The sequence below is a fragment of the Electrophorus electricus genome, chromosome 8 (genome assembly GCF_041902795.1).
Source record: "Electrophorus electricus isolate QZ-2024a chromosome 8, ASM4190279v1, whole genome shotgun sequence".
In the NCBI taxonomy this organism is placed as follows: Eukaryota; Metazoa; Chordata; class Actinopteri; order Gymnotiformes; family Gymnotidae; genus Electrophorus; species Electrophorus electricus.
The window spans coordinates 9,095,808-9,115,546 of NC_137504.1; the positions used below are offsets into that span (position 1 = coordinate 9,095,808).

At 37.4% G+C, this 19,739-nt stretch overlaps 3 protein-coding genes across 5 annotated transcripts; 1 reads left to right on the top strand and 2 right to left on the bottom strand.

Moving 5' to 3' along the window:
• Positions 1 to 171: 171 nt before the first annotated feature.
• On the bottom strand, positions 172 to 3,789 carry rab38c (RAB38c, member of RAS oncogene family). The gene is made up of 3 exons (XM_027005468.3): positions 3,114 to 3,789; positions 2,234 to 2,514; positions 172 to 921 (listed from the first exon to the last, which is right to left on the bottom strand). Exons 1-3 carry the CDS (start codon positions 3,304 to 3,306, stop codon positions 757 to 759), a joined length of 639 nt encoding a protein of 212 aa, XP_026861269.3. The 5' UTR covers positions 3,307 to 3,789; the 3' UTR covers positions 172 to 756.
• A 944-nt stretch (positions 3,790 to 4,733) lies between these two features.
• On the top strand, positions 4,734 to 7,808 carry rab39ba (RAB39B, member RAS oncogene family a). The gene is made up of 3 exons (XM_027003752.3): positions 4,734 to 5,064; positions 5,777 to 6,003; positions 6,290 to 7,808. Exons 2-3 carry the CDS (start codon positions 5,789 to 5,791, stop codon positions 6,714 to 6,716), a joined length of 642 nt encoding a protein of 213 aa, XP_026859553.1. The 5' UTR covers positions 4,734 to 5,064; positions 5,777 to 5,788; the 3' UTR covers positions 6,717 to 7,808.
• A 345-nt stretch (positions 7,809 to 8,153) lies between these two features.
• Positions 8,154 to 19,651, bottom strand: slc7a3a (solute carrier family 7 member 3a). Of its 3 annotated transcripts, XM_081719742.1 has the most exons (13): positions 19,414 to 19,648; positions 17,040 to 17,116; positions 14,765 to 15,233; positions 14,491 to 14,655; positions 13,080 to 13,251; positions 12,824 to 12,942; positions 12,447 to 12,669; positions 12,155 to 12,294; positions 11,946 to 12,048; positions 11,630 to 11,859; positions 11,211 to 11,377; positions 10,269 to 10,377; positions 8,154 to 10,173 (listed from the first exon to the last, which is right to left on the bottom strand). In XM_081719742.1, the coding sequence occupies exons 3-13, from the start codon at positions 15,129 to 15,131 to the stop codon at positions 10,037 to 10,039; spliced, it is 1,932 nt and encodes a 643-aa protein (XP_081575868.1). In that variant the 5' UTR covers positions 15,132 to 15,233; positions 17,040 to 17,116; positions 19,414 to 19,648; the 3' UTR covers positions 8,154 to 10,036. The 3 variants fall into 3 exon arrangements, with proteins under 3 accessions (XP_081575868.1, XP_026861234.2, XP_081575869.1); XM_027005433.3 differs by lacking the exon at positions 17,040 to 17,116; XM_081719743.1 differs by lacking the exons at positions 11,211 to 11,377; positions 17,040 to 17,116 and having other exon boundaries at positions 19,414 to 19,651.
• Positions 19,652 to 19,739: the final 88 nt, after the last annotated feature.

The window sequence follows — 19,739 nt, forward strand, 5'->3', positions numbered from 1 at the left end:
TCAGGTGACTTGGGGCGGGGGGTGATTGGTCTATGTCTGAAAATGTGGGGTGGGCACCTTAAGGTGGTATTTTAGCAATGTGTTATAAATCAAACAATAAATACTTAAGTGCTACTATTCATTTACAAAAATACAATAATCATTAAAATTCCTTTATTGATACATCTTTTTTTCAGAATTTGTTTCCTCCCAATTTGTATTAACAGGATAAAATAAATTAAAAAACATGAATATGGTATCTTACAGATGAAAGAAAAATAAATGTTGAAAAATAAATGAGTTGAACTATTACATTCACACAGTATTAAAAAACAAGTGGAATTTCCTGTTCTAAAAATTCCAGCAGTATTGTGTGTTAGTGTATATTGCATGGAATAAATGAGACATTGTTTAATAAAACTTGAATGAGTCAGGGGAAACTGAAGATGATCAACTGCTGTGACGTTTGGGGCATCAGCACACAGTAGTTCTGCTGAGTTGCCCTCCACCTACTTTATGCTAACCCAAACATCCTGCTTATTCATGTCATCCATCTACAACAATTTTGACAGCGAATTATAACTGACTACTATATAACCCTGCATCCTGGCAAGTAATTGAAGGTATAGATTGCATGAAGCACTTTTATATCCTCAAAAGGATAGAGTTCTCTCTCTCTCTCTCTCTCTCTCTCTCTCTCTCTCTCTCTCTCTCTCTCTCTCTCTCTCTCTCTCTCTCTCTCTCTCTCTCTCTCTCTCTCTCTCAGACTGCCCTTTATCATTTGGAGCATGTCAAACATCTGGCTCGACCAAGATCTTTGGTATTGTTGTTGTATCCAGGCAGTGTCACCGTGTCTGGGTCCAAGTCACTGAGAGTGCTCTCTTCGTGGGCCAGTATGTGCTCTACCAGGCACTTGACTGCTGCTTCAATATTTATGTTCTCCTGTGACAGAGCAGAGCTACAGATAAGAATGCATTTACAATTGAGTGTTTACACATTATTACATGCAGACTATAATTTTATATGCTGGTATGTAAAGGAACAAGGAAAGAGCTATGACAATGAGACATGCATGCACTTATGTACTTAATAAGCTGCTTTAGTATAGTAACATACTTAATTCACAAAGTCTAGTGTGTCCCATGGATGTTATGCTCATGTTATATGCATGCCAGATAGGTGTAATCTTAATGTTATCCTGTATTGAACGCTTACATCCACTGGTTAATAAACATCACATTTTCTAGCCTGTACACACAAAAAAAATACTTTACTGATATAAGAAAAGCATGTGACTATTACAACATGAACAGGCATTGAAGTAATACACATGTGGCTGAAAGTTATACTTCTTCTTTTGACTACATAGCAATGTATAAAAATTCATTTTATGTAACCTCACTGACTGCCATTATAATGTAAATAAATACATCTGCTTGCTGAATTGGTGCAAAAACTGCCCTACTGAGAGTCTCATTTTATTTTGCATGTAACATTCTTCTTGTACCCGCTAAGGAGAGAAAAAAACTGTAACCTTTACTCTTAAACACCTGCTATATTTTAAGCATGGTGCACAAATCACAGCCAAATCCAAACGAGTTTTTTTTTAGGAGCAGAGGCCTTCAGACCTCATGCAGCAGGGTGTTAATATTTATCTCAGTATTTCATGCCATGCTCTCATGTTTCCTGTTTCACACACTACTGTGTATTTCATTAGAGAAGAGCTGTAAGTTAAAATACGTGACCCCCTGATCTGTTATGTGCTACAGATTCACACTAGCTCTGTCCATGTGTTTGCAGAGGCAAAATGCTCTCTTTCTTACACATACATGCAAACAGCAAACACCAATCTTGAAATCATCCGTCTCTGAGTCAATACACAGAAACATCAGAAAGTCATTCAGACCATTCCTTTGATCCTGAATTGTTTATCCAATTAGGGATGAGACATTTTGCAGGAAGATGTGATAAAGCTCCTCCAGTCAGTTTAGTGTAGGTCAATATGAGGTGAAATATCAGTAGGCAGTACAAATTTGAATAGCTCTTCTTGGCTGTGACTTCAAAACATTATTTCTGGTAATCCTACAGGGTACTGAGGTGCCACTGATTACTATATTTCCGTATTATACTGCAGATGGCAGTGACAATGAGACTTCCTTTAGGACCTTAATGCAGTTGATCTGAAATAATTCAAACAAATTTGAAATTTCCATTTTTAGCTCTCTCATGTGCAGAGTTTTTATCATCCACTCACCTTGGCTGAGGTCTCAAACCAGCCCACAAATCCATTTTCTTTGCAAAATGTATCAAGCCTGGGAATCTGGGAACACAGGCCCTCCTGTGATTGGTCAGACTTATTGGCAAGCAGAACAACTGGGACTGGTTTGCCACTGCTGAGAGTAACCTTACTGTTCAAGTCATCTTTCCACTTTAGTACTGCATCAAATGTGGAGACTCTTGTCACATCAAATACTATAAGCGCTCCCACAGCCTCTCGGTAGTACACCCGAGTCATGTTGCCATAGCGCTCCTGGCCTAGGAAAAATGAGAAAGGGAAATTAAACCTCAAATATTGTGAAGGTTATTGGTATTGATTATAGTCTAATAGAAAGCTATTGATAGAACAAGAATTGAAATAGTGAAAGAGAGAAAACTGAACGAAAGAGAGAAATACAGAGATAGACAAAAATAATCCTTGTCATTAGTTTAAATTCCATGTGACTCTGACATTAAAAATGTGACCAGCAGAGATTAAACAGCAGCAACATTTCTCATGATCAAAACACAAATATATGAACTATAGGCAGTGAGTCAGGCAGCAGAAAAGCTTTTTTCACTTACCTCTTATACTTTTTGCCTAATCTTTTGCCCATTCACTCCCTTAAAGGGTTGGGGGGAATTACTGATCAAATAAATATACTCATAGATTTATGCGATTTTATGTACATTTACAGCATTTAGCAGGCACTCTTCTCTATATACTTACATATTTTATCGGCATTACACTACCACCAGGTCACACCAAATCTCTTTTAGGTCTATATTGCAACTGTCTTTTATATATATAAATCAGCGAGTAAAATGACAACCGGGAACAACAGGTTTTGGTATTACAGAAAGTAGAAAGGACATACCAGCAATATCCCATAATTGTAGCCGGATCACCGTCTGATGGTCCCAGTTCAAGACTTTTAGCGCAAAATCCACGCCAATAGTTGCACGGTAATGCTGAGAAAAGATCTGATGAACGTAACGCTTAATAATCGATGTTTTTCCAACTCCGAGGTCTCCAATCACAAGAACTTTAAACAAATGCTCTTGCTGCATAGCTAAGGTCTATAGGTTACACTGCAATGACAATTAATCTACATAAGGTCTAATTAATGTACTGTGATTTAGATTATTATATATCACTGACCGTTGTTTCCGGATTACAAAATTAACCTTAGATGTACATACTCTTAAATTTACCACTTATGAATAGTTCAAAAGGTTTCAAAGGTTATGCGTCATAGCATGTGAATTTGTCTTGTAATAATAGTCTACGACCATAAATAAAAAGTTACGAAAACATAGAACCTACGCAAAAAATAAAGAAAACTACAGGATGTAACAAAGCATGATTCTGCCCCGCCCCGCCACAAAGAAAAAAAAAACAACAAAAAACGAATGTGTGTTATTTGTCCAGGTTGCTCAGCTGAGCACTAAAAGACAGAAAACAGTCAACTCCACACTTCGCATTGCCCCCCCCAAGGCTCCAGTAGTCAGAGCCAACCCCTCCTGCAGTCTCGTGCGCGCCGACATCTGTCAACCACTGACTCAGAGGACAGAGGGAGGAGCGTTCACTCCCATTTCCTCGTGGTACCAACATTGCTATTGCCAGTGTGGAAATGACTTTTCTGTCTGGAAACGTGGTATTTACACATTGAGCAGTTCATATAAGTAATGTACTTAAACCATTACATTATTATATAAATAATAAAACACTTTACCAAATAGTGTACAAACAGATAATGAACGCAAAATGTAAAGTATTGAATTAGCGCGACGTTGCTGTTTAACTTGCAAAAGGCTCCTATTGAAACATGGCAGATGTGATAATGAATGTAGCAGTAAACACCCTTGATGTTTGATTTATGAGCCTGCTCAAGATACATTTTCCAATGTGAAGACATTGTGACCTAAGGTGATAAGCTAGCCTGTTTGGAAAGATGATGATGTTCAACATCTATATATAAAAAAAAAAAATAGAAGAAGAAAAAAATCAAGCAGGAGTAAATTGTTATGGCTGAACAACAAGTGGGCCTAATTGTAAATTAGGCTACATTTTGGGGTCTCTGTGTGTACAATGAATAAATATAGAAGTTTTGCATGCAGGTAGTCCAACATATACCACCCTAGTTTCTCCCATTTCTAATAAATCAGGGTTTTTTTTTTGTTGTTGTTGTTGAATCGCTTTCATGCATTTACTATTCAACACAATTTAACAAAGATTCACAAGATGGAAACCCACAGGCCTAAATGATTCTTTATTGATTCGCCCATCTGGACAGTGCCTCGGCCACCTTTTCTTATACAGTCAAGCTGGTAGACGACCGCCGTTGTAGTAGGACGGCTGGCAAAGTACCTCCCATGTCCTTAATGACCCCTAATATGAGGGCAGTGAATTGAGTCAAATGGAACTAACACATCGCTCGACTTACTGTGTTGCGCCTTTACCATATGTCTTATGGTAATGGTACTGATGAGGGACGAGTCAGGCTATATGATGCTGATCATACTGCCATTTCATCAGCAGATTTTACAAACATCTTTTCATCCTTTATCATGAGACTGGACATACGATTCTACAAACAACTTTGGTGATTTGTAAAGAAAACGTTACTAACAAACACCTCTTAAACGATTGTAGCGCTTAGTTGTTCTTTGCACCCGGAAACTAGTTGCATATTATTCCTAACAAACCTGTTCGGGTGCGCTTGGATGCTTCGCTTGAGAACGTCACTGCACTGCTTATTTTCCTGACTGAAAGACAATGACGACCATGGGGTTTGCTACTGCAACACACTGAGAAGCTTACCTGAGGTAAACAGTCTATTATTACTTCATCGAATACGTTAACAGAGAGGTTTTTATTTGTGTAATGTCTGGCCCACAGGCATGTAAAGGCCGCGTTTACGGTTTTTGCTTAATAGATTACTTCAAGAAAAGCACAAACGATTTGTATTAAAATGTAATAGTAAGTTCCTGTTTTTCAAGGGAAGCCATGCTATGCACCGGACAATGAAGCGTTAGCTACTCACCAAATAGCACTGCGTTTAACGGTAGTGATTCAACGATTCATAAATTAGCACTTTTAATGCTCGCAGAACTGCGGTTTGGCTTGTTTTCATTAGCTTCCATAAAAAATACCGATCCATAAAAAATACCGCTAAACTGCAGTAAGATTCCGGTGTATAAACCTCACTATCACTATCATGGCCATTGACGGTAAAACTGAAAAAGGAATTGTGTAGATTACACAGAGTAGGCTACGGAAACGGACGAAAGACTATTGAGACCTTTATCACAAGACTTTACTTGTTAATGGTGGTAGAAGGGTACTATTTATGCAAGCCATTTTAAAATATAGATATAGTCTGTAATTTAATATAATTCAATGTAAATAAATTTATATTATAATATATATATATATATATATATATATATATATATATATATATATATATATATATATATATATATATATATATATATATAAAATTAAAAACAGATTTTTACCTTCCTTCTTTTGTAGATTTCATGAGATATGGAAGCTATATGGCTGTACCAGTTCCGACTGATTGTCATTGGTGACTCAACAGTTGGGAAGTCTTGTCTTATCAGACGTTTCACAGAGGGTCGTTTTGCCCAAGTGTCTGATCCCACAGTTGGAGTAGACTTCTTTTCCCGTCTGGTGGAGATAGAGCCAGGTAAACGCATCAAACTTCAGATCTGGGACACAGCGGGACAAGAGAGATTCAGGTATGTCTGATGATATTTCACGATCTTTTATGGGTACCATTTGTGGCTGTCCAGGCTCTGTTGTAGCTTATAAACTTAAATGAAATAATGCCTGAGGAAAGCCAGACATACGCACCCTGTGATCTTATAAGCTGTTTACTTATTTTTTAGCCCGTTGTTCCTTTATACAGGGGTTTGCACCACCATTGGCTTATTAATTCTGCTGTCTTGAACCCCTGTCATTGCGTTCTTTGACTTGTGCAATTATGGCTCTCCTCTTCTCTTTCCCTCAATGTGCCTGTTTTAGGTCTATTACCAGGGCCTACTACCGCAATTCAGTGGGCGGCCTACTGCTCTTTGACATCACGAATCGTCGTTCATTCCAGAATGTTCATGAGTGGTTGGATGAGGCACGCAGCCATGTGCAACCCCACAGTATTGTTTTTCTGCTGGTGGGCCACAAGTGCGACCTGGAGCCGCAGCGGCAGGTGAGCCAGCAGGAGGCCGAGAAGCTGGCGGCCGCCTACGGCATGCGCTATGTGGAGACGTCGGCACGTGATGCCATCAACGTGGAGAGGGCCTTCACTGAGTTGACGCGTGACATCTTTGAGCTCGTTAAACGGGGTGACATTACCATCCAGGAAGGCTGGGAGGGTGTGAAGAGTGGCTTCGTGCCCAATGTTGTGCACTCATCTGAAGAAGTGACCAAGAGTGACCGCCGCTGCTTTTGTTGATTGACTGAAGTGCTACAGGTGTGTTACATACCTCCTCTGCAAACCCAGTCATATTGTGCTCCCTTAGCTTGGCATCTCGCACTGCTCTTTCTCCATCAGTGACCTCCTGACCACAGTAGTACGTAACAGTTCAATTTGTTAATCACAAGGATCTGTTTTAAAACACTTCTTCTAGGTTTCTTTTTATGCTTACTTTAGGGAGACCCATCTCCCATTTCCAAGACAAATGCAGTGCTTGACTATGTGCAAAAGTCATCTTAAACCGAATAAGAGCCCCACTTTGCAAAGCAATGAACTTTGGAACATTAAAACATGGGCTTTTTTGGCCCCTGCATGGAATAAAGCAGCCTGGAAGCGTGGAAGGGTTAAGACTGCTACAATATGTGAACGCATTGCCTCCTTGACTCCTTGACCCAGTTTTTTCTGCTTGAATATGTGAACGCATTGCCTCCTTGACCCTGTTTTTTTTTTTTTTTTTTTTTTTTTTTTAAATAAGACAGAAGCAAAATTCACAAATCAAATTCAATTATATATACTGCCCCCTCTAATAAAAATGACTGTGGGATATAGAAAGGGAGAACCATGCAAATGAAAACATTGGTGTAACTGGTTTAATTTTCTTCAACAAATGCATTGTGTCCTACATGATTAGCATCTTCTTCTTCACACATTTTATTTAATAATTTTATGGGAATGTGAACTGACTAACAGTTAAAGAGCCTTGTCTTTTTTTACATAAGCCATATCCTTGGTCACCACTCCTAAAAATATCCAGTAAGCTTTACACATTAATGTTCTTATACCCATATATAGCACCAATTTGAAGTTATGACCACATGCTTTTCTCCTATATGAAAGTTTTCTCACTTGGAAATTCTTACTTTCCCCTATATGGAAGCTCTCTCACTCATTGGGTTAAATTAATTTAGCAAATAATTTTGTTCATAGAAGTTATTCTTGAAGGCCTCAAATACTCATATTCTGTTAATTTACCACTCCTTGACTATTAATTAATGCAGTAGTCATTTTGAAGTTTTAGTTTTGAGATGTAAAAAAGCGTAAAAAGGTGTTAATAAACTACACTTGAGCATATGACAGTTTGATGTATTCTTTTAAAAAATAAGTACATAAGTAACATTTATTTTAGGATCATGTCCCTTAGTACATTTTTCATTTTGAATCAAGTCTTTGAATGCTCAGAATGAAACTCTTTCCTATATACCACGTCACTTGAGGCGTAGCTGCTGAAATATCTTTTGACTAATACATTGTCATTTAACAAGCTGAAATGACTTAACTATGTATTTATTGATCTTGTAAGAAAGCTGAAATGTAATACCAATAAAATATGATTTGAAAGGTTTGATTTAGGTGTACACTTTTAAATTAAACCAGTTAATCTAGAAGAAAATTATGAAAATGACTGATAGCATTACATCATTTAAACAATGATTTTATTTTTAAAAAAACCACTGAAAATACAGCTCCATTTTACATGACATGTATATTTACAATGTAAAAAAATCCAGTGACAAAAAAATCCAGTATATATATTAAAATTACAGTATACTTAAAGAGAACACCTATGCAAAGGTTTTGAGTGAATCTCAAATGTCATGTGACTTGGTAAGAGCTGACACCTACCAGCCAGCAGGGTCTTTTACCTTCAGGCACTTCCATTGGAGACAAACCTCCAAATTGTCAAATAAAGCCCGGAAGCAGACACAAGTGTATAGAACATGTAAATAAAAGAATTTCATATTGTACACACACAAATAAGACCATGAAACTATACAAAAACACATTTCCAGCAAAAGTAATACATAATAGCAGAAATGATAGTAATTTTAACAAACTAAATGTTATTACCACAGCTCGATACATATATACAGCAGTAAATTCTCACTCCACTACATAAAAAATTCTACAAAATACAGATGGGGGAAAAAAAAGTTTCAATGGAAACTAAAAAACTTGAGACCCCCCATTCCATCCACTTATGGTCCATAAGTTCATACCATAAAGACCATTTATAGCCAATTAATTTGAGACTAATCGTTGCTTTAGTCATTCTGCACCAATTCTTTGATGGTTTTAATGTTATTTTACAACACTGTAAAGCAAATTAAGAAGAGTTTAAAATCATGTAACAGGGGTCCTATGCAATATGCAGTGTTTAAGACTGTGTAAATGTTTTTGTGCATGTATGGATGTATACATACACATACACTTCATATACCGAAATCTCACAAAATACCTGAAAGAATAAACAGTAACTTATTGGTTTCAATTCCACAAGGTTTCTAAAATTCAGCTTTAAACAGGTTTAAACTGGTACTTGAGCCTTAGTTCTTTGTTTTTGCTATGACTTCATGTACCACTAGGAACTCAGTTACACACCTGCTCTGTTCTGTGAGACACTTCATCATTTAAAAAAAAAAAAACAGGCATTAAAGACTAATCAAAGAGTTATACTATTTAGAAGAACAGAGAATGTTCAGCCTCAGTCTCTCTTTCACATTCAAAACACCCAGCCACCTATACAAAGATGCTGATGGGGTTGTGTGTTTTTGATAACAAAAAATGAAATGTTTAACCAAATCTAGTCACAGTACTGCATGAAATGCATACACATGGAAAACTTCAATACTAGATGAAAACATAAAAACTTCCAACACTAGATCTCTGCATATTCATTTTTAGTGTGCCAATAACAACTTAAATCATTATGCTTCTTTTCACATGTAAACATGTGATGGCCAATTTTAGCAATTAGGTGTTATTTTGAAGTTGTCATTGCATTATGCACACCAACCACAAGAGGACACTGTAATGTTTCACAGCCTTACACCAAGAAGCCACAGGGTGGAAGCCATTACAGACTTTTTAGCAACTGAAAAGCTGTGCTACGAACTAACAGTGTGACATGGCCAAATAATGAAAATAAAAAGTCATCGCCACATGCTTACAAATACCCTGTATAGCCTTGGCTGATTCTATAGTAGACACTGGCTTCTACAGTATAGCAGCTTCACAACTTCAGCACACAAGGCCAGTGTGCTCTGTATGATGCATAATGACCATTGGCTGTTACTAACCATCATCAAGTCAAAATTCTGTATTGTTTTTTAGTAAATTATCTTAGGCCATAACTACTTAACTACTCAAATACAGTCTAGGTTTGTTTACATAAAGCATTAGAAAAAATATCTACAGTCAGGATCTTTTATATTTTTACATTCGTCACAATTAATTTGCTGTTGTTTTCTCTAGGAAGCTATAGTACTTATTGGAAAAAAAATACCAAACTTCACCCTTTATCAGGGAGAAATACCATCTACCTCACTCTCATTGACTCCTAAGTAAATAGGGTTCTTCTTTTGTTTGCATTTCCGCTGGCTAGTGTTCTGGTTCTCTGTGCTGTTCCAGATCCCATAGAAGAAGTAGACTGAGAAGCCTTAAAAATAAAACACAAAAATCATGAGTAAAGGGAATGGAGAGGGGACAGTCTTACAGTACTGGACAGAAATAGCTTAAGAGGGAACTGCTTACCAATGACCATCCACACCGCAAAGCGGCACCACGTGGCAGAATCTAGTTGCATCATAAGGTAGACGTTGACAAATATACTGAACAGAGGCAGCCAAGGCAGAAGGGGCACCTACAGAAGAATATCAGAATATCATTCATATCAGACTAACACTAAGGAGTTATGCTGGTTTGATGAGGACATCTTTTTATTTATTTATACATCTGCATTGTTAGTAATTCCTCTTTTGTCCGCATTTCACATGCAAGTTATTACAGCTATTGCTTATAACCTTAAGAGTACCTCAGAGAATAATAATCACAAATCTGTACACTCTGGTGTGTACACTCACCATAGTTAAAACCATCCCATGAACATTTGCCAGGCTACTGTAAACGTGTAGTTAAACTAGGGTACAAGGTACCATATAAATAAAAGGGCAGCCACAAAGCCATCAGTTAGAAAAATGTAACTAGATACTGTAGAATCTTCATTGTAACTAGCTAGGGTTAGTGTGAGTGTTGAAGATACATTATGTTACCTATTCTGTTAATATCAAATTAATTAATGATTATTCATAATTATTTAGAATACAATAACAATTATTATTATAACAATCAAAAGAGTGTCAGACAAAATTTGCACTTGCAAACAATTTAGTTTTGCTAGCAGCCAGTATCTTTCTTGAGCAAACTTCCAACTTTCCAAATTAACCAACAAACAAAAAGCAGCAACATGCGTTTATGGAATAAAATTGTGAACTTAAGAAAATTAAGTGTAGCATTTATTAGCACTACTAAGCAACCTGATGAATAAAATTATGAATAAAGTTAAAGTTAAAGTTAACTATTTCCACATTATATGGTTTAAAAAGTAGCTACACTGCCTTCTTCTTTATCAGGAACATTATTCAAATAACAGCTCACTTACAGCATTGTAACAGCCCAACTATGCTCATAAGGTACCTTGAAGCTGAGTGCTTCGTTGTTCTCAGGCTGCCTCCAGATTATGATGACGCATATAAAGCAGAGCATAGTCAGAGTGACACATGCAGCCACCCACACAGGCTGGCCTGCCACCAGCTCTTCCAAACACACAGCCAGCAACACACACAGCAGAGTGATGAGCAGTGCTGTAAAGGACACAGTACACAGTCTGAACTTTTAGCCAATACTGATTCAAAATGAACAACCTCATGATCTAACAGTTGCTATGACTGGCATAACCAATACTAAATTACTCAAATTAATGATTATTATTATGACCTATTCAAAGCAACCACATGTAACTTCTTTTTCTCCATTTATACTGTTGATATATTTTGTAAAACAGCACACTGGACTGTTACTAGGTGAATCTGCAAATACAAAAGTATAATTCTTACAGATGATGCCAGATGTGGTATACACTATATTTCCAGATAGCTGAGTTGGAGTGTCCTTGGCGGGAATCAAGAGTAGTTTTAGGGAGAAGGTCTCCTGATGGGGGAGAGGATGCTCCGAGTCCAGGCCATATTCATCCTCACTTTCTCCAGACACTGCCACCTTCTCACCTCCTACCAGCTCCACAAGCTTCTCATTCTGGCTGGAGGAGTTCAGCATGCCAGGCTGGTACCTGCTCAGAGACAAATCAGCCATTTGGGATACGCAACTTTTAAAATGTAGGAGGTGAACAGAGTGTCTGAGAATTATTTCATATACCTGAGAATGAGAATACACACAGCCACCAGAGAGTATGCCAACAATGTCCCAATTGACATGAGGTCAACCAATGCAGCCAGGTCAAAGATGAAAGCCATGAGCGCTACAATAGACAGAAGATCAACTTAGAGTTAAATACATTACCAAATTGTAGTCAATGCACTGTAGCTACAGCAGGTAAAGGTTCAGGCAAGCAAAGTTCTTTGCACCTGCTATGATGCCGGACACAACAGTGGCCAGAACTGGGGTTTTGGTGCGCTTGTTAATCTTGGAGAGAAAACGGAATAGGAGGCCGTCTTCTGCCATGGCAAAAATCACTCGCGGCATAGGAAACATGGAGCCCAACAGACTAAAGAAAGAAGACACACAACAGTAAACCTCACTGCTACAACTACAGTCCTTACAACACGAAACAATCAGATGTGATACACAATTAGACAACCTTTGCTTTAAAATATTTCCTTTGCTTGCAAAGGCAAATCCTTAGGGCAGTTTTCTCACCTGGTCGAAAGAGCACAGAGAGAACCCACAGCCACTATGTAGCGGGCTGGTGCCCAACCCACATAGCTAAAGGCCTCAGGAAGAGGACTCTGTGTGTTGAGCTTGTAATACGGCATCATGAGTGTGAGCGCAGCCGACACACCAAAATAGGCAAAGAAGCAAATGAGAAGAGAAGTCACAATCCCCACAGGGATGGAGCGCATGGGGTTCTTGGCTTCCTCACCTATAGCAAAACAGGGTTAAAGTAAAACACATGAAACCCATGCACAGTAATTCCAAGTAATAAAGTGACTGACAAAAGAAAAACAACAGAGAAGAAAGATAGTGTTAGTGTCCATTAATTAGCCTGCTTAAATGATGAGGATGAAGTCACATACTTGTAGTAGCAATGCAGTCAAAACCCACGAAGGCATAGAAACAAGTAGCAGCACCAGACAGAATGCCGCCTAAACCAAATGGTGCGAACCCTCCACTGCCAAACAAGTTTTCCACCTCTCTGAAAACAGAAAGAAAACAATAAGCTTTAGGATGAGGACCATGCAACAAATTAAGAACATTTTAGCTCAGTACTAATAAAAGACTCCAAATTAATCAACAGTACATGTGCCGAAGAGTGTAATTTGCTGAACTTACTCTGGTGCTGTGATGTTGGTATCATTCATAAACTGATGGAGAATGAGGTTCCAGTTTGCCACATTGCCCTTTACAAAGCCTGATATAATGACAAAGCTCAACACCACCAGGTTGATCCCAGTGAAGATTTTGTTCACTAGTGCAGACTCACTCACACCAAAAGCAAGCAGGCCTACAGGAATAAAATCAGGACTTGCTAAATTATTCAATTACTAGTATACCATCATTATTACTCAGCACATATTACACTTGTACAAAATACACAGGACTGTTTTAGTTAATAAGAAACTAATAATAAAATAAATATTTAAAATTATGTTATACCTGTCAAAGAGGATTACAACATACACATTTTTATATAAACAGTACTGTGCAAAAGTCTTAGGCCACCATGAGATGATATATAATTATTTCTTAGTCTTTTTATTAGAATCTAAACAGAAAACACAGGATATTTGTATGCAGTATTAAAAAGTATCAGAAAAAAACAGCTTCTATAGGATACAGTAGCAAGTGTTTAGTGTGACCTCTCCGCACACTTGAGCAATAGCAGCAATCTGGCTCTCTTAAACCTAAATGGATTGGAAGCTGAATGCAATTGTACCAGTAGATTTCAGAAAACATCAGGACAATCTGCACAGAAGAGTTCAAAATGTGCCTAGTGCCAAGGGAGGTGACACTAAATATTTACTTTTGCCTGTAGAAGCCATTTTATTCTTGTTGTTTGTGTATGTGTTTCCTGTATTTTCTGGAAACTCTGTGTACTTTATTGCAATCTTGAATATATCCACATCTTACTGCAGTGCAATGCAGTTACTCACCTGGAATCTTCATATCTTACATACATACACTAAAATAAATATAAATATATATATATATATATATATATATATATATATATATAAAAATCTCTATATATCTTTTATATATCTATATATATAAAAATAAAATAGATATAGATATATAGATTTATATTATATATATATATATATATATATATATATATATATATATATATATATATATATATATATCATAAACCATACATTCTCATTTGAATGAAATATATGCCATTATAGCAGTATTTTTAATTTCATAGGATCACACCAGAATATTTTCAATAAATGTAATGTGTTGAATAATAAGAATCACCTAAGAAAATTATACTAATGCAAACAGTACTACAGGTATGTAAACAGTACTTCCCAATGCACTCTGCCTTTCAGATTTGACTATATTTCAAATGAATAAAAGATAAAAAATAAAATAAATGATTAACTGAAAAACTTAAATGTTTTGTAATTACACAGTGTCTGTTGTAAGCTTATACAAACATTTAATTATCTTCACTCTATTTAAGATGAAAAAACTTCATAAAAGATTTATCTTTCCAGGGTAATGGTTTGCTTACCAGTCAATAGCAAAATAAGAGTGAGAGCGAAAAGATCTGGGTACTCAGCAAGCACACCAGAACTCTCAACTTTCATGGACATAGAGGACCTGAAGAAGTTGGACAGCTTCTGCTCCACCAGGTTATCAAAGGTGGAGCTCCAAGCTCGAGCCACACTGGCTGTGCCTAAAGATTGAAAGAAGTTCTTTAGCTACAACCCTGAATGACAATTCATATCTATTAGTACTGCATTCCTGAGCTGGCTGTACTGGTTGGCACAACCTCACAGACTCACCAATGACATAGGAGAGGATGAGGTTCCAGCCAGTGATAAAAGCCCAGATTTCTCCCACAGTAACATAGCTGTACAGGTATGCTGAACCTGTCTTAGGGACTCGAGCACCAAATTCAGCATAGCAAAGTCCTGCCAGCATGGAGGAGAGAGCTGCCACCAGGAAGCAGAGGATGATAGCAGGGCCTGCCTTCTCCCTCGCCACCTCCCCAGCCAGCAGATAGACCCCTGCTCCAAGTGTAGAGCCCACGCCCAAAGCCACCAGGTCAAGAGTGGACAGGCAGCGGGCAAAGCGGGTCTCCTCGGGCGAGAAGTCCAGAATACGACGACGCAACAGAGCGCGCCCTATTATGGCCAGTTTGTCCACCATGACTGACTGCAGAAGATGAATGAAGTTGAGATGTTCTTGAAATAGTGGAGATGCCCGTTATCCAAGGGATGAATCTCTCGAAGCAAAGTTTGGCTTACAAACCTGGTGAGAAGAAAACACAGATACAAATGAATTTAGATGAGTGTGTGCGAGAGGCAGCTACTATGCTGTATGACTATGTGGTGATACATGAAAAACTGCATTTTTGGTTATTTACGTAACTGGAAAAGTTAGTACATGAATGATCAGGCCTGCTGTGCCTGTACCTAATCAGTTCAGAGCCATTTGTGATTCCTGGAATTCCAACCACAAATGGACGGGCATGTCACACCATGGATCAGGCGGCTAATCATTCCCACAGAACAATTAGTTTTTAGTTCACCATTGCTCAAATTTCTGCTCAAATGTTTGGTTCTTATCTCTAGTGAGATCATGTTGATTACATCATTTTATTAAGGGCAATGCTACACCATAAGAACAGCATTTTTTTTGATAAAAATGTTATCAACTTATTTTTCATAAGCCATTTTTTCAGACTCTATACACATCAAATTCAACAAACTGCTCTAGGTAAAATAAGAAACAATAAACAATTAATAGGTACCATACTCTCATGTACACAAAGCCCAAAAAGATGCCCCATCATGAGAAATAATGTATGAACTCAACAAAAGCAAATCTGGCAATGTTGTCAGAGAAACCTGCAACAGAAATAAACTCTACTGTATGGTATAAACTTTCAACATGAATATCTGACCAGCAAGAACTGTAACAACTGCATGAAGGCTTCAGGCTTTGATACTGCTATCAGAAGCCATGTAAAAACACTCTGTGATGATAATATAAACCAAGGCAGCTGAACCAATATTTTTTTTCACATGAAAGTTCAAGGACAAGACATGTGAAGAAGAAGCATTCAGCACAGCTGCAGAATTCCCTTTACTGTCAGTACATTAATTCAACTCTTTTCAAATATTTACATTAGAGTACGAGTGTCTAGTTCCTTACCAAGATCATCAGGTTCTTTGTGGTCACAATTACAACAGGCAGTAAAACTTATTTCTGTGTCATTCTTTCAGCTTAAGCATGGACAGGGACACAGTTCAACCTTGTATGGCAGCAGCTACAGACACAGTCCAACACTGGCTATGCAATGGGTTCAAGATTCAACCATAGAAGTAGGACTATGAAAAATGTAACGTGGGGGGGGGAAAGGTACAACAAAGATTTGTCAAAACACAGATAAAACGCTCTAAAATCTGACTTCCTATCTGATGATGGAGATCAATTAAATAAACAAAAACCTAACATGACCTTCTTCATGATAAGGATGTGAAAACTTAAACAGCTTCAATGGTATGCTAAAAATGGGTTGATAAAAAAGGTTGTGGAATGTCTTGTACAGTATCATGTTTGTACTGTGTGTCTGTAGATCAAAGACAGTTTGTACAAAGATGAAAGTTGGAAAAAGGCAACAAAAACATCCCTGCAATTCAGTGTACAATGGAGAGGCCAAAATAGATGCTTTTATCTGAAAAATGGAGTGTTTCTCTTGGCAGAACACTTGATGGGACTTAAAGGTTCGATCAAGATCAGTCTGGCAATCAATCAATAATACACAGTGTAAAAAAAATAAATAAAAAAAAAATCAACAATTAAAAACTCAATCCTCAAAACATCACATACATTATGTAAAAATATGTTGGCCTACATTCTGCTGTTTAAATCCTTTAATGGCGGATTATTTCCATTGCTTATGTAGCTATCACAAGAAAGGCAGTACAAAGCAGCTCATGGCCTTGAGAAACACCCTGCCAATGGTAGGCCCTCAGCACTAACTGCACAGTGTATATGGGGCTCTCAGAAAGGTAGAAAGTTTTGTTCCCAGGGATATAGGGCACATCTCACCTGGGACCAACTGTACTCTCTTTCCTGTGGTCTCCACCTAGGCCATATATACGTGTCCAATACCTTCAGTGTCGAACCTGACCATGAGAAAGTTCTGTTACAGTGTCTGTGATACTCTTTGCAACCACAGATGAACTCCCTTGTTTTACTTGTTCAACAATACTTTCCAATAACCCATTAATGATTAACACAAACTTATTTTAACTTAACTTCAGTTTTTTTACTTAACTGAAAGCTTTTGCTAATGTTCCATTAACTATATAGAACTACACTACACGCTCTGAAACTGTTCACTTAAGTGTACTGAAAGATGTATCCTAGATGCCTGCTTCAAGTGAATGAGAATGGCACACATATGAATGGGTGAGTAATGTCACAGAATGAGTCACAGGGCTTTTCTCAAAATAAATGTTGCAATGCACCTTAAGCAGATTACAAAGACCAACTTGCTAACCTTCTTAAACAGAAGCCTTTGAGTAGATCCTTGGTTTGTTTTGTCTGTTTTTACATTACATTATGGCCATTTTTAAAAGTAAAACTGTTCTTATCCAGTTTTACTTTTAAAGTTTTTTTTTTTTGTAGTTTATTCTAATATCTGCCAACCATGTCTGAAACCAGTAAGTAGCAAGATGCCCTTTTAAAGTGAAATTTGTAATTCTCAGTTTCCAGTACACATTTTCCCATAAAAAGGAAGGGGTGCTTGAACACAGGCATGCACAACACTGCATAGCAGGGTACATAAAAGGTAAATAATCTCATTACAGTCACTCTGCATGATGGGATTTATGAAATTCTCACAGTAACTAGCTTTTTCAGAGTCCATTTCATACCAAATGGAGTCAGACCATTTTACTGATGTTTGGTTACCCAGCCCTCGACTCATGTGGGAGGCAGCTATCATAGAGGAAACTAGGAAACTTGAGTTGATAATGTCTATCAACACATACACTTGAATACCCCACATACTGTGATTAAGGTTTATTTAGCCTGTCATACAAAAATATGCAAGCTGCCCAGGTCTAAAAAAAAATTGCCTTGTAACTATTTTTAAGTCACACGCTCCATTTGCCCTTAGTGCCATGTTACATGCAGAATTCATTTCTCTGATTGCATTAAGGCACAGCTATTTATTGTTATGAAAAGGCTGGATGCAGTAATGATTATGAGTGGCCGTTTAGGGTGAAATAGTTGAAACACTTGCGCGCGCACACATGAGGAGCCGTTTAGGGCGAAATCAATGAAAACACTAGCACACGCACACTGCTTGCACATACGTAGAAAGTGCAAGCATATGCAAATGTAAGTTATCATGTTAAAATGTAAAGAGTAGGCTATTTATGTGAAAATGTTTAATATGTATGTGCAAGTCTTTCATATCTGTGTGTTTCACTGATTTCGCCCTAAACAGCCCCTCAGAGATGGTTCATGACAGCACACGTGAACCGAACAAAATGTCCAATTGGTGCCTGTAATGCGTTCATAAAGGGCGCCAGAGTACAGATCCGTGGGCACAACAAAGAGTCAACATGCTAATTGTATTGGTTCACATTACCTGGAAAATCCTGCAGTAATTTATGTATATCAAGTAAATATAATTTGTTTTATTCAAAGAACTTTAAAGAAAACAAATACCATCATTCTCTAAGTACAAACTAGCCAAATACATCATCAATGAGCAGAGCTTCATTTGACAGCGATGTTCAGCATTACAAAAATATCGCTAGCTAGCTAGATAACGCTAAAAGGCATTTCTTTGTAAACAAAAATATCGAATATCATAAGTATATCAGACTATAAATACTATCTAGCTAGGTAGCAAACCTAACATACTTTTCCTGGCTTTTATATATATATATATATATATATATATATATATATATATATATATATATATATATATATATAGCCAACGTTAATCGAGCGTTCTAGAGGTAGTCTACAAAGGCAATAAATTAAACAGTCATGTTTTTAGATAGGTAACCTAGCTAATACAATGACCAAAATATCTGATGTAATATTACCGAATGATGCAAGACAAGTCTTAGTAAACCCTGACGATGCATTTAAACAAACATAGAAATGGTTACATCTGCCGATATCTAGCTAGCTAGCTATGTACAAATTATAGTTAATGTTACTAACTAGCCACCTAGCTAGTTAGGTAAATAAATATAGCTTGATAACCTATTGCTGGGCGGTAATCTATCTTACAGTAACGCATGCAAGGATTCATGGATTCACGTATAAAACAATTTCAGCTTTCATTACTTTATTTTTATTAAAAACAATAAAATATATTAATTCAAACAAATTGGCATCTAGTATTTTTGTGTTCTATAAATTTAACCCTCGCTAACCAGATCAGAATACTCACCATCCGCGTGAAGGATTGCGTCAGAAACTAGCCACCTAGCTAGAGGACTACCAAGCGAAGATCGCGGTATAAGTTAGTAACTTGGCTAATAAAATCCCTGAGTAAAAATCGATAAGGGCACAAAGTATACAGTTTGGAAGCTTAGGTGAATCTTTAAGTTAACATCGGTAGCTAGCGAAGTTTCTGTCTACCGCCGACTATTGTGGCAGTCACTCACACGAGCTCACAGTTTTGTTAAGGGGTCGTGTCTTTCCGTTGGTCCCGCCCCTCATTCATAAGAACCGTACGTCTGCAACTTTCCATTATGAGTGGGATAACCAGAAAAA